The 13113-nt window shown below is 50.3% G+C and overlaps 1 protein-coding gene across 1 annotated transcript in view; it reads left to right on the forward strand.

The window, feature by feature from the left end:
* The first annotated feature begins 6509 nt into the window (after positions 1–6509).
* LOC122924077 (1-phosphatidylinositol 4,5-bisphosphate phosphodiesterase gamma-1-like) overlaps positions 6510–13113 on the forward strand; it is a 31424-nt gene continuing 24820 nt past the window's right edge. Inside the window, exon 1 of the mRNA XM_044274995.1 lies at positions 6510–7664. Coding sequence (XP_044130930.1) covers positions 7445–7664 — 220 coding nt within the window. The 5' untranslated portion in view covers positions 6510–7444. The remainder of the gene's footprint in view (positions 7665–13113) is intronic.

Consider the following 13113-nt stretch of genomic DNA (forward strand, 5'->3'; position numbering starts at 1 on the left):
TGGGACAGAGGGGTCTGAAGAGAGATAGAATAGTCTGGAGATGGATAGAGGAGGCAGATAGACCTGAATATGGGTAGAGGAGACTAGAGAGGGGCAAATATGTCTAGAGAAGGATCAGAGCAGTATGAAGAGGGGCAGAGTAGTCTGGAGATGGACAGAGGAGTCTGGAGGGGGCAGAGGGGCTGGAGAGAGACCAAGATGCCTAAAGAGCGACCAAGATATCTGGAGAAGGATAAGGAGTCTGGAGAGGGGCAGAGGAGTCTAGAGAGGAATCAAGATGTCTGGAGATGGCTAGAGAAGTCTGTGAATGGATAGAAATGTCTGGCGGAGGCAGAGGAGTCTTGAGAGGGGCAGAGAAGTCTGGAGAGGGACAGATCAGTCTTAAGAGAGACAGAGGAGTCTGAAGATGGATGAGGAGGAAACAGAGGGGTCCTGACTGGAGAGAAGGGTCTAGAGGGGACCGAGGAATCGGAAGAGGGGCTGAAGAGGGGCAGAGGAGTCTGGAGATCGAGGGACAGAGGAATCTGGAGAGGACAGAAGGGTCTGCAGATGAACAGAGGAGCATGGAGGGGGCAAATGAGTCTGAAGAGGGCAGAGGAGTCGAGAGATAAAGGGAGTCTGGACGTGGATAGAGCAGTCTGGAGGAGACAGAAGGGTCTGGAGATGGATAGAGGCGCATGGAGCGGACAGAGGAGTCTGGAGAGGGACAAAGGAGTATGCAGACAGAGGAGTCTGGAGAGAGACGGAGGAGACTGGTGGCAGACAGAGGAGTCTGAAGAGGGACAGACGAGTATGAAGAGGGGTAGTGGAGACTGGAGATGGACCGAGATGTCTGGAGAGGCATAGAGGAGTCTGGAGAGGGCAGAAGGGCTGGAGAGGGACCGAGATGTCTGGAGATGAATAGAGGAGTCTGGAGGAGGCAGAGAAGTCTGGAAATGGATAGAGTAGTCTGTAGAGGGACAGAGAAGTCTGAAGAGGGACAGAGGAGTCTGAAGATCGATAGAAGTGTCTGGAGATGGATAGAGGAGTTTGGAGAGGGGCAGATAAGTCTGGAGATGGGCAGAGGAGTCTGAAGAGGGACAGAGGAGTATAAAGAGGAGCAGAGGAGTATAAGGAGGGGCAGTGTAGTCTGGAGATGGACCGAGGAGTCTGGAGGCGACAGAGGGACTGGAGAGAGACCAAGATGCCTAGAGAGCGACAGAGATATCTGGAGAAGGATAAAGGAGTCTGGAGAGGGGCAGAGGAGTCTGGAGAGGAATCAAAATGTCTGGAAATGGATTGAAGTGTCTGGAGGAGGCAGAGGAGTCTGGAGATGGATAGAGGAGTCTTGAGAGGGGCAGAGAAGTCTGGAGAGGGACAAAGGAGTCAGAAAAGGGACAGAGGAGTCTAAAGAGGGATAGAAAAGTCTCTAGATGGATAGATGAGTCTGGAGGAGGCAGAGGGGCCTGGAAAAGTATAGAGGAGTCTAGAGAGAGGCAGAGGAGTCTGGAGATGGATGGAGGAGTCTGGAGAGGGACCGAGATGTCTGGAGGAGGCAGAGGGGCCTGGAGATGGATAGAGAAGTCTTGATAGGGTCAGAGAAGTCTGAAGAGGAACAAAGGAGTCTGGAGATGGATAGAGAGGACAGAGGATTTTGGAGTGAACAGAGAAGTCTAAAGTGGGACTGAAAATCCTGGAGAGGGAAAGAAGTGTCTGGAGGGGCCAGAGGAGTCTAGGAATGGATATAGGAGTCTGGAGATGGATAGAGGAGTCTAGAGAGGCCTGAGAAGTCTGGAGAGGTACATTGGAGTTTGAAGTGGGACAGATGAGTCTGGAGAGGGATATAGGAGTATGGAGGGGGCAGAGTATTTTGGAGAGAACAGAGCAGTCTGGAGGGGGCAGAGCGGCCTGGAGAGGGATAGAGGAGTCTGGAGAGCGGCAGTGGAATCTGAAGTAGACAGAAGGGTCTGGAGATGAATAGAGGAGCACGGGGGAGGGGGAGACAGAGGTGTCTGGAGAGAGACAGAGGAGTCTGGTGGGAGAGAGAGAAGTCTGAAGAGGGACAAAGGAGTCTGGAGATTGATAGAGGAGTATAAAGAGGGGCAGTGGAGACTGGAGATGGACCAAGATGTCTGGGGAGGCATAGAGGAGTCTGGATAGGGCAGAGGGGCTGGAGATGGAGAGAGCAGTCTGAAGAGGGACAGAGGAGTATAAAGAGGAGCAGAGGAGTATAAGGAGGGGCAGTGTAGTCTGGAGATGGACCGAGGAGTCTGGAGGCGACAGAGGGACTGGAGAGAGACCAAGATCCCTAGAGAGCGACAGAGATGTCTGGAGAAGGATAAAGGAGTCTGGAGAGGGGCAGAGGAGTCTGGAGAGGAATCAAAATGTCTGGAGATGGATAGAGAAGTCTGGAAATGGATTAAAGTGTCTGGAGGAGGCAGAGGAGTCTGGAAATGGATAGAGGAGTCTTGAGAGGGGCAGAGAAGTCTGAAGAGGGACAAAGGAGTCAGAAAAGGGACAGAGGAGTCTAAAGAGGGATAGAAAAGTCTCTAGATGGATAGATGAGTCTGGAGGAGGCAGAGGGGCCTGGAAAAGTATAGAGGAGTCTGGAGAGAGGCCGAGGAGTCTGGAGATGGATAGAGAAGTCTGGAGAGGGACCGAGATGTGTGGAGGAGGCAGAGGGGCCTGGAGATGGATAGAGAAGTCTTGATAGGGTCAGAGAAGTCTGGATAGGAACAGAGGAGTCTGGAGATGGATAGAGAGGACAGAGGATTTTGGAGTGAACAGAGAAGTCTAAAGTGGGACTGAAAATCCTGGAGAGGGAAAGAAGTGTCTGGAGAGGGACAGAGGAGTCTGGAGAGGGACAGAGCAGTTTGGAGAGGGATAGAGGATTCTGGAGGGGCCAGAGGAGTCTAGGAATGGATATAGGAGTCTGGAGATGGATAGAGGAGTCTAAAGAGGGCTGAGAAGTCTGGAGAGGTACATTGGAGTTTGAAGTGGGACAGATGAGTCTGGAGAGGGATATAGGAGTATGGAGGGGGCAGAGTATTTTGGAGAGAACAGAGCAGTCTGGAGGGGCACAGCGGCCTGGAGAGGGATAGAGGAGTCTGGAGAGCGGCAGTGGAATCTGAAGTAGACAGAAGGGTCTGGAGATGAATAGAGGAGCACGGGGGAGGGGGAAACAGAGGTGTCTGGAGAGGGACAGAGGAGTCTGGAGAGAGACAGAGGAGTCTGGTGGGAGAGAGAGAAGTCTGAAGAGGGACAAAAGAGTCTGGAGATTGATAGAGGAGTATGAAGAGGGGCAGTGGAGACTGGAGATGGACCAAGATGTCTGGGGAGGCATAGAGGAGTCTGGATAGGGCAGAAGGGCTGGAGATGGAGAGAGCAGTCTGGAGAGGAACCAAGATGTCTGGAGATGGATTGAGGAGTCTGCAGATGGATTGAAGTGTCTGGAGGAGGCAGAGAAGTCTGGAGAGGGACAGAGGAGTCTGAAGAGGGATAGAAAAGTCTCTAGATAGATAGAGGAGTCTTTAGGAGGCAGAGGGGCCTGGAGAAGTATAGAGGAGTCTGGCGAGAGGCAGAGGAGTCTGGAGAGAGACAGAGATGTCTGGAGGAGGCAGAGGGGTCTGGAGATGGCTAGAGAAGTCTTGATAGGGGCAGAGAAGTCTGGAGAGGAACAGAGGAGTCTAGAGAGGAACAGAGGAGTCTGGAGATGGATAGAGGAGTCTGCAGGGGACAGAGGGGTATGGAGAGGGACAGAGAGGACAGAGGATTTTAGAGTGAACAGAGAAGTCTAAAGTGGGACAGAGAGTCTGGAGAGGGATATAGGAGTCTGGAGGGGGCAGAGTATTTTGGAGAGAACAGAGCAGTCTGAAGGGGGCAGAGGGGCCTGGAGAGGGATAGAGGAGTCTGGAGAGGGGCAGTGGAATCTAGAGTAGACAGAAGGATCTGGAGATGAATAGAGGAGCATGGGGGAGGGGGGGGGGGCAGAGGAGCCTGGAGAGAGAAAGAGGAGTCCGGTGGGAGACAGAGGAGTCTGGTGAGAGACAGAGGAGTCTGAAGAGGGACCGAAATGTCTTGAGAGGCATCGAGAAGTCTGGAGGGTGCAGAAGGGCTGGAGAGGGACCAAGATGTCTGGAGTGAGATAGAGGAGTCTGCAGAGCAACCAAGGTGTCTGGAGATGGATGGAGGAGTCTGGAAAAGGCGGAGGAGTCTATAGATGGATAGAAAAGTCTTGATGCAGGCAGAGAAGTCTGTAGAGGGACAGAGGAGTCTGAAGCGGGATAGAGGAGTCTGGAGGCAGAGGGACCTGGAGATGGGTAGAGGAGTCTAGAGAGGGGCGGAAAACTCCGGAGAAGGGGCAGATGTGTCTGGAGAGGGGCAGAGGAGTCTGAAGATGGACAGATCAGTATGAAGAGGGGCAGAGTTGTCTGGAGATGGACCGAGAAGTCTGGAGGGAGCAGAGGGGCTGAAGAGAGACCGAGATATCTTGAAAAGGATAAAGGAGTCTGGAGAGGGGCAGAGGAGTCTTGAGCGGAACCAAGATCTCTGGAGATGGATAGAAGAGTCTGGAGGAGGAAGAGGGGCCTGGAGAGGGACAGAGGAGTCTGAAGAAGGATAGAGGAGTCTGAAGAGGGTTAAAAGGAGTCTGGAGAGGGATAGAGGAGTCTGGAGAGGGACAGAGAGGACAGAGGATTTTAGAGTGAACAGAGAAGTCTAAAGTGGGACTGAGAGTCTGGAGAGGGATATAGGAGTCTGGAGGGGGCAGAGTATTTTGGAGAGAACAGAGCAGTCTGGAGGGGGCAGAGGGGCCTTGAGAGGGATAGAAGAGTCTGGAGAGGGGCAGTGGAATCTGGAGTAGACAGAAGGGTCTGGGGATTAATAGAGGAGCATGGGGGGGGGGACAGAGGAGTCTGGAGAGAGACAGAGAAGTCTGAAAAGGGACAAAGGAGTCTGGAGATTGATAGAGGAGTATGAAGAGCGGTAGTGGAGACTGAAGATGGACCAAGATGTCCGGAGAGGCATAGAGGAGTCTGGATAGGGCAGAAGGGCTGGAGATAGATAGAGCAGTCTGGAGAGGAACCAAGATGTCTAGAGGAGTCTGCAGATGGATAGAGAAGTCTTGATAGGGGCAGAGAAGTCTGTAGAGAAACAGAGGAGTCTGGAGAGGGCAGAGGATTTTGGAGAGAACAGAGGAGTCTGGAGAGGGCAGAGGATTTTGGAGAGAACAGAGGAGGCTGGAGTGGGCAGAGGGGCCTTAAGAGGGATAGAGGAGTCTGGAGAGGGGCAGAGGAATCTGGAAGGGACAGAAGGGTCTGGAGATGAATAGAGAAGCATGGAGTGAATAGAGGAGCATAGAGGGGACAGAGAAGTATGGAGATAGACAGAGCAGTCTGGAGAGAGACAGAGGAGTCCGGTGAGAGACATGGGAGTCTGAAGAGAGACAAAGTCTGGAGATGGACTGAAATGTCTTGAGAGGCATCGAGAAGTCTGGAGGGTGTAGAAGGGCTGGAGAGGGACCAAGATGTCTGGAGTGAGATAGAGGAGTCTGGAGAGCAACCAAGGTGTCTGGAGATGGATGGAGGAGTCTGGAGAAGATGGGGGAGTCTAGAGATGGATAGAAAAGTCTTGATGCAGGCAGAGAAGTCTGTAGAAGGACAGAGGAGTCTGAAGCGGGATAGAGGAGTCTGGAGGCAGAGGGACCTGGAGATGGGTAGAGGAGTCTAGAGAGGGGCGGAAAACTCTGGAGAAGGGGCAGATGTGTCTGGAGAGGGGCAGAGGAGTCTGAAGATTGACAGAGCAGTATGAAGAGGGGCAGAGTTGTCTGGAGATGGACAAAGAAGTCTGGAGGGGGCAGAGGGGCTGAAGATAGACCGAGATATCTGGAAAAGGATAAAGGAGTCTGGAGAGGGGCAAAGGAGTCTTGAGCGGAACCAAGATATCTGGAGCTGGATAGAGAAGTCTGGAGATGGATAAAAGAGTCTGGAGGAGGAAGAGGGGTCTGGAGAGGGACAGAGGAGTCTGAAGAAGGATAGAGGAGTCTGAAGAGGGTTAAAGGAGTCTGGAGAGGGATAGAGGAGTCTGGAGGGGACTCCTCAAAGGGTCCTGAAGATTTGTGTATCCCTCTCCCTTTGGAGAGACTTTTAATAGACCACATCCTTGTGCACTTATCATGTGTGGCACTCTGCACTGTTTGGTAGCACTTATATTACATTGTGTGACAAAAAAAACATGTACAAGTTACATTTAGGTGAAAGAATGAAGATCTATGAACGATCCCTAACATCTGCAGCCCAAAATTATTTTTACAATATTTCTCAGTCTCCATTTAAGATTTCTTTTTCTATGATAATACTGGAGCTGTCATCGCAGCTCTGCACTGCACACATCCAAACACTAGATGGCGCCATCGCACAGCATTTCCTGCTCTCCACTAATGTTTTTCTTTCCTAAGCCAAGATCCAGCAAATATTTTTTTATTTTTTTTAAATTCCTTTCTGTTCTCTTTCCGGCCATGTGTGATTGCTGTTTCCTCTGGGCGTCCATTGCAGAAGGCTGGAGACAGGAGCTGCAGCTGCAAGATAAGGAGTGGGGAATGTACTGTGCACCAGTGACCTGTCATCCTGATCCAGCTCTGCACTGGGGAGGGGGCCTGTGGGGCTGGTGCATTAGTGGCCGCACATCCAGGCTGTGTGCTCCTGCTGGACTGTCAGGCAGCTGCCACCCCGCAGGCTGCAGGCGATCCCTGTGAAATTGGATTAGGCTCATTACCAGCAGTGATTCGCATCAGACCTTTTCTTTCCATGACTCTGGATATTATCCAGCTATTAGGAAGAGCATTATCCAGACCATGACTGGTCCCCGAGGAGCATCCTGGATACCAGGGATTCATTGTATCAGGCTACTAGTGAGGGTCTTCATTAACCCATTAGTGCAGCCTGTCTTCTGAGGCGGTGGTCTGCCACATACTAGAAGGTCCAGCATGCAGCTGGGGACCCCTTTAGGATCTTCTCTCCAGATATTCCCCAGTATCTGAAGCTTTTTGTACTCCATCTGTTGACCCCCACCCCTTCTGAGTGGACCAGCCTCAGACAGACAAGGAAGGAGGGGTCCAGATCCAATCTGCACTTGTAGAGGGTGGATCTAGGTGTGGTCTCCTTCCATCCCTCTCCTCCATACACTACCCAAGCAAGGGGAGAAGGGGACATCACCATCGCTTAGACTGGAAGTTCACACACTTTTTTTGTGGAATTGCACAGGATAGACTTCATATGCACTGGGTGTTTTTCTAGGCCAACTGAACACCGTGAATGGACAGCTCCTGGATCTACTGTGGACATCCCCCTGGATGGTAAAGCTCATGTGATGCCGCTTCTTCCGTTCTGTGATCCGCAGGTTGCTGCAGGACCAGGACTTTGGAAGGTCCCGGGTGACAGGCGGTGAGGAACCCGCACCTTGCTCCAGGATGTCCGGCTGCAGAATCGTCAACATGAACGGATTCCTGGAGGAACCCAGAATGGAGACAGGGGACATTAACCGGACTATGAGGCACCTCGAGACGGGGACGGTCCTGACTCTTTTTTACCAGAAGAAGTCCCAGCGCCCCGAGAGGAGAACATTCCAGCTGAAGCTAGACACCCGGCAGGTGATATGGTTCAGGACCCCCGAGAAAGTGGAGGGTGAAAGTAAGTATAGATAATGTAGTCCTATGTAACACCACAGATAACACAGTGATAACTCTCTGAGTACAGATAATGTAGTAGATGTCATCTGCAGTCCTATGTAACACCACAGATAACACAGTGATAACTCTCTGAGTACAGATAATGTAGTAGATGTCATCTGCAGTCCTATGTAACAACACAGATAACACAGTAATAACTCTGAGTACAGATAATGTAGTAGATGTCATCTGCAGTCCTATGTAACAACACAGACAACACAGTGATAACTCTCTGAATACAGATAATGTAGTAGATGTCCCCTGCAGTCCTATGTAACACCACAGATAACACAGTGATATCTGAGAGCAGATAATGTAGTAGATGTCACCTGCAGTCCTATGTAACACCACAGAAAACACAGTGATAACTCTCTGAGTACAGATAATGTAGTAGATGTCACCTGCAGTCCTATGTAACACCACAGATAGCACAGTGATAACTCTCAGGGTACAGATAATGTAGTAGATGTCCCCTGCAGTCCTATGTAACACCACAGATAACACAGTGATAACTCTCTGAGTACAGATAATGTAGTAGATGTCACCTTCAGTCCTATGTAACACCACAGATGACACAGTGATACCTCTCTGAGTACAGATAATGTAGTAGATGTCACCTGCAGTCCTATGTAACACCACAGATAGCACAGTGATAACTCTCAGGGTACAGATAATGTAGTAGATGTCACCTGCAGTCCTATGTAACACCACAGACAGCACAGTGATACCTCTCTGAGTACAGATAATGTAGTAGATGTCACCGGCAGTCCTATGTAACAACACAGACAACACAGTGATAACTCTCTGAATACAGATAATGTAATAGATGTTCTCTGCAGTCCTATTTAACACCACAGATAACACAGTGATACCTCTCTGAGTACAGATAATGTAGTAGATGTCACCTGCAGTCCTATGTAACACCACAGATAACACAGTGATACCTCTCTGAGTACAGATAATGTAGTAGATGTTCCCTGCAGTCCAATGAGACACCACAGATAGCACAGTGATAACTCTCAGGGTACAGATAATGTAGTAGATGTTCCCTGCAGTCCTATGTAACACCACAGATAGCACAGTGATAACTCTCTGAGTACAGATGATGTAGTAGATGTCACCTGCAGTCCTATGTAACACCACAGATAACACAGTGATAGCTCTCTGAGTACAGATAATGTAGTAGATGTCACCTGCAGTCCTATGTAACACCACAGATAGCACAGTGATAACTCTCAGGGTACAGATAATGTAGTAGATGTCACCTGCAGTCCTATGTAACACCACAGATAGCACAGTGATAACTCTCAGGGTACAGATAATGTAGTAGATGTCACCTGCAGTCCTATGTAACACCACAGATAGCACAGTGATAACTCTCAGGGTACAGATAATGCAGTAGATGTTACCTGCAGTCCTATGTAACACCACAGAGAACACAGTGATAACTCTCTGAGTACAGATGATGTAGTAGATGTCACCTGCAGTCCTATGTAACACCACAGATAACACAGTGATACCTCTCTGAGTACAGATAATGTAGTAGATGTTCCCTGCAGTCCTATGTAACACCACAGATAGCACAGTGATAACTCTCAGGGTACAGATAATGTAGTAGATGTTCCCTGCAGTCCTATGTAACACCACAGATAGCACAGTGATAACTCTCTGAGTACAGATGATGTAGTAGATGTCACCTGCAGTCCTATGTAACACCACAGATAACACAGTGATAACTCTCTGAGTACAGATAATGTAGTAGATGTCACCTGCAGTCCTATGTAACACCACAGATAGCACAGTGATAACTCTCAGGGTACAGATAATGTAGTAGATGTCACCTGCAGTCCTATGTAACACCACAGATAGCACAGTGATAACTCTCAGGGTACAGATAATGTAGTAGATGTCACCTGCAGTCCTATGTAACACCACAGATAGCACAGTGATAACTCTCAGGGTACAGATAATGTAGTAGATGTCACCTGCAGTCCTATGTAACACCACAGATAACACAGTGATAACGCTCTGAGTACAGATAATGTAGTAGATGTCACCTGCAGTCCTATGTAACACCACAGATAGCACAGTGATGACTCTGAGTACAGATAATGTAGTATATGTACATCACAAGCCTAGCAGTGATGTAGGTGAAGGATATAGGGGCTCATGTGTCAGACACAGACGTCCTGGTGCTTGAGATTTGTGCTATATTTCTAGTGATCATGAACAGTTCCCTTGTGGCCCCAGCACTGTGGCCCCGTCCCCTGCCACCTCTTCCTGCACGTCTGTCATCTTCCATATCACAGGGATGAGTCAGGGTCAGGAAACCAGCCTGGATTTCTACTTCCCCCCATCTACCGCCTGTCCGTGTCACAGCCCCATATGCTTATGAGTCAGTGTAACCTCAGACCACCGGCCGCACATGGGTTATATACTCCTTCATTTTTAAAACCTCTGCTTCCTACCAGTGAATTGGAATATGCCTGTTTACATCTGGAGACGATAATTCTGCCATTTCCTAATTCTATTCCCACAGTTGAGGGTTTGTTACAATATATCCAGGAAATCCTCACTGAGTGAAACAAAACAGAAGTGCAAATCTCTGCTGTGTCCTGGAAGTGTGATACAATGTGTCAGTGCAGGTAGAATGTATCAGTCTGCAGTCCTCACCTTTACCTCAGAGAGAATTGTCTGCACTGGATACAATTGTATCAGGTCTGTACTGTGACAACAAACAGAGATGATGTGGTGTATACCGCCTTCATTTTCGGGGTTCTGCTTTATTACACCACGTACTTTAGGAGCTTAGATTAATGCTGCCCCCCCCCCCCCACACACACTCACACACACACACCATCAGAATGTGGGGTACAGTCAGACCTATACTGGGGTACAGTCAGACCTCTGTATCCTGAGCTGAGATCAGTGCCCCCTCTATACTGGGGTACAGTCAGACCTCTGTATCCTGAGCTGAGATCAGTACCCCCTCTATACTGGGGTACAGTCAGACCCCTGTATCCTGAGCTGAGATCAGTGCCCCCTATATACTGGGGTACAGTCAGACCCCTGTATCCTGAGATGAGATCAGTGTCCCCTCTATACTAGGGGACAGTCAGATATCTGTATCCTGAGCTGAGATCAGTGCCCCCCTCTATACTGGGGTACAATCAGACCTCTGTATCCTGAGCTGAGATCAGTGCCCCCTCTATACTGGGGTACAGTCAGACCTCTGTATCCTGAGATGAGATCAGTGCCCCCTCTATACTGGGGTACAGTCAGACCTCTGTATCCTGAGCTGAGATCAGTGCCCCCCCCCCCTATACTGGGGTACAGTCAGACCTCTGTATCCTGAGCTGAGATCAGTGCCCCCTCTATACTGGGGTACAGTCAGACCTCTGTATCCTAAGCTGAGATCAGTGCCCCCTCTAAACTGGGGTACAGTCAGACCTCTGTATCCTGAGCTGAGATCAGTCCCCCCCCCCCCTCTATACTGGGGTACAGCCAGACCTCTGTATCCTGAGCTGAGATTACTGCCCCCTCTATACTGGGGTACAGTCAGATCTCTGTATACTGACCTGAGATCAGTGCCCCCTCTATACTGGGGTACAGCCAGACCTCTGTATCCTGAGCTGAGATCAGTGCCCCCTCTATACTGGGGTACAGCCAGACCTCTGTATCCTGAGCTGAGATCAGTGCCCCCTCTATACTGGGGTACAGTCAGATCTCTGTATCCTGGGCTGAGAATAGTGCCCCCTCTATACTGGGGCACAGTCAGACCTCTGTATCCTGAGCTGAGATCAGTGCCCCCTCTATACTGGGGTACAGTCAGACCTCTGTATCCTGAGCTGAGATCAGTGCCCCCTATATACTGGGGTACAGTCAGACCCCTGTATCCAGAGATGAGATCAGTGCCCCCTCTATACTAGGGGACAGTCAGATATCTGTATCCTGAGCTGAGATCAGTGCCCCCCTCTATACTGGGGTACAATCAGATCTCTGTATCCTGAGCTGAGATCAGTGCCCCCTCTATACTGGGGTACAGTCAGACCTCTGTATCCTGAGCTGAGATCAGTGCCCCCTCTATACTGGGGTACAGTCAGACCTCTGTATCCTGAGCTGAGATCAGTGCCCCCTCTATACTGGGGTACAGTCAGACCTCTGTATACTGAGCTGAGATCAGTGCCCCCTCTATACTGGGGTACAGTCAGACCTCTGTATACTGAGCTGAGATCAGTGCCCCCTCTATACTGGGGTACAGTCAGACCTCTGTATCCTGAGCTGAGATCTGTGCCCCCTCTATACTGGGGTACAGTCAGATCTCTCTATCCTGAGCTGAGATCAGTGCCCCCTCTATACTGGGGTACAGTCAGACCTCTGTATCCTGACCTGAGATCAGTGCCCCCTCTATACTGGGGTACAGTCAGACCTCTGTATCCTGAGCTGAGATCAGTGCCCCCTCTATACTGGGGTACAGTCAGACCTCTGTATCCCGAGCTGAGATCAGTGCCCCCTCTATACTGGGGTACAGTCAGACCTCTGTATCCCGAGCTGAGATCTGTGCCCCCTCTATACTGGGGTACAGTCAGACCTTTGTATCCTGAGCTGAGATCAGTGCCCCCTCTTTACTGGGGTACAGTCAGACCTCTGAATCCTGAGCTGAGATCAGTACCCCCTCTATACTGGGGTACAGTCAGACCCCTGTATCCTGAGCTGAGATCAGTGCCCCCTCTATACTGGGGTACAGTCAGACCTCTGTATCCTGAGCTGAGATCAGTGCCCCCTCTATACTGGGGTACAGTCAGACCTCTGTATACTGAGCTGAGATCTGTGCCCCCTCTATACTGGGGTACAGTCAGACCTCTGTATACTGAGCTGAGATCTGTGCCCCCTCTATAGTGGGGTACAGTCAGACCTCTGTATCCTGAGCTGAGATCAGTGTCCCCTCTATACTGGGGTACAGTCAGATCTCTCTATCCTGAGCTGAGATCAGTGTCCCCTCTATACTGGGGTACAGTCAGATCTCTCTATCCTGAGCTGAGATCAGTGCCCCCTCTTTACTGGGGTACAGTCAGACCTCTGTATACTGAGCTGAGATCAGTGCCCCCTCTATACTGGGGTACAGTCAGACCTCTGTATCCTGAGCTGAGATCAGTGCCCCCTCTATACTGGGGTACAGTCAGACCTCTGAATCCTGAGCTGAGATCAGTACCCCCTCTATACTCGGGTACAGTCAGACCTCTGTATCCTGAGCTGAGATCAGTGCCCCCTCTATACTGGGGTACAGTCAGACCCCTGTATCCTGAGCTGACATCAGTGCCCCCTCTGTACTAGGGTACAGTCAGACCTCTGTATCCTGAGCTGAGATCAGTGCCCCCTCTATACTGGGGTACAGTCAGACCTCTGTATCC

Source organism: Bufo gargarizans, unplaced genomic scaffold (genome assembly GCF_014858855.1).
Source record: "Bufo gargarizans isolate SCDJY-AF-19 unplaced genomic scaffold, ASM1485885v1 original_scaffold_2212_pilon, whole genome shotgun sequence".
In the NCBI taxonomy this organism is placed as follows: domain Eukaryota; kingdom Metazoa; phylum Chordata; class Amphibia; order Anura; family Bufonidae; genus Bufo; species Bufo gargarizans.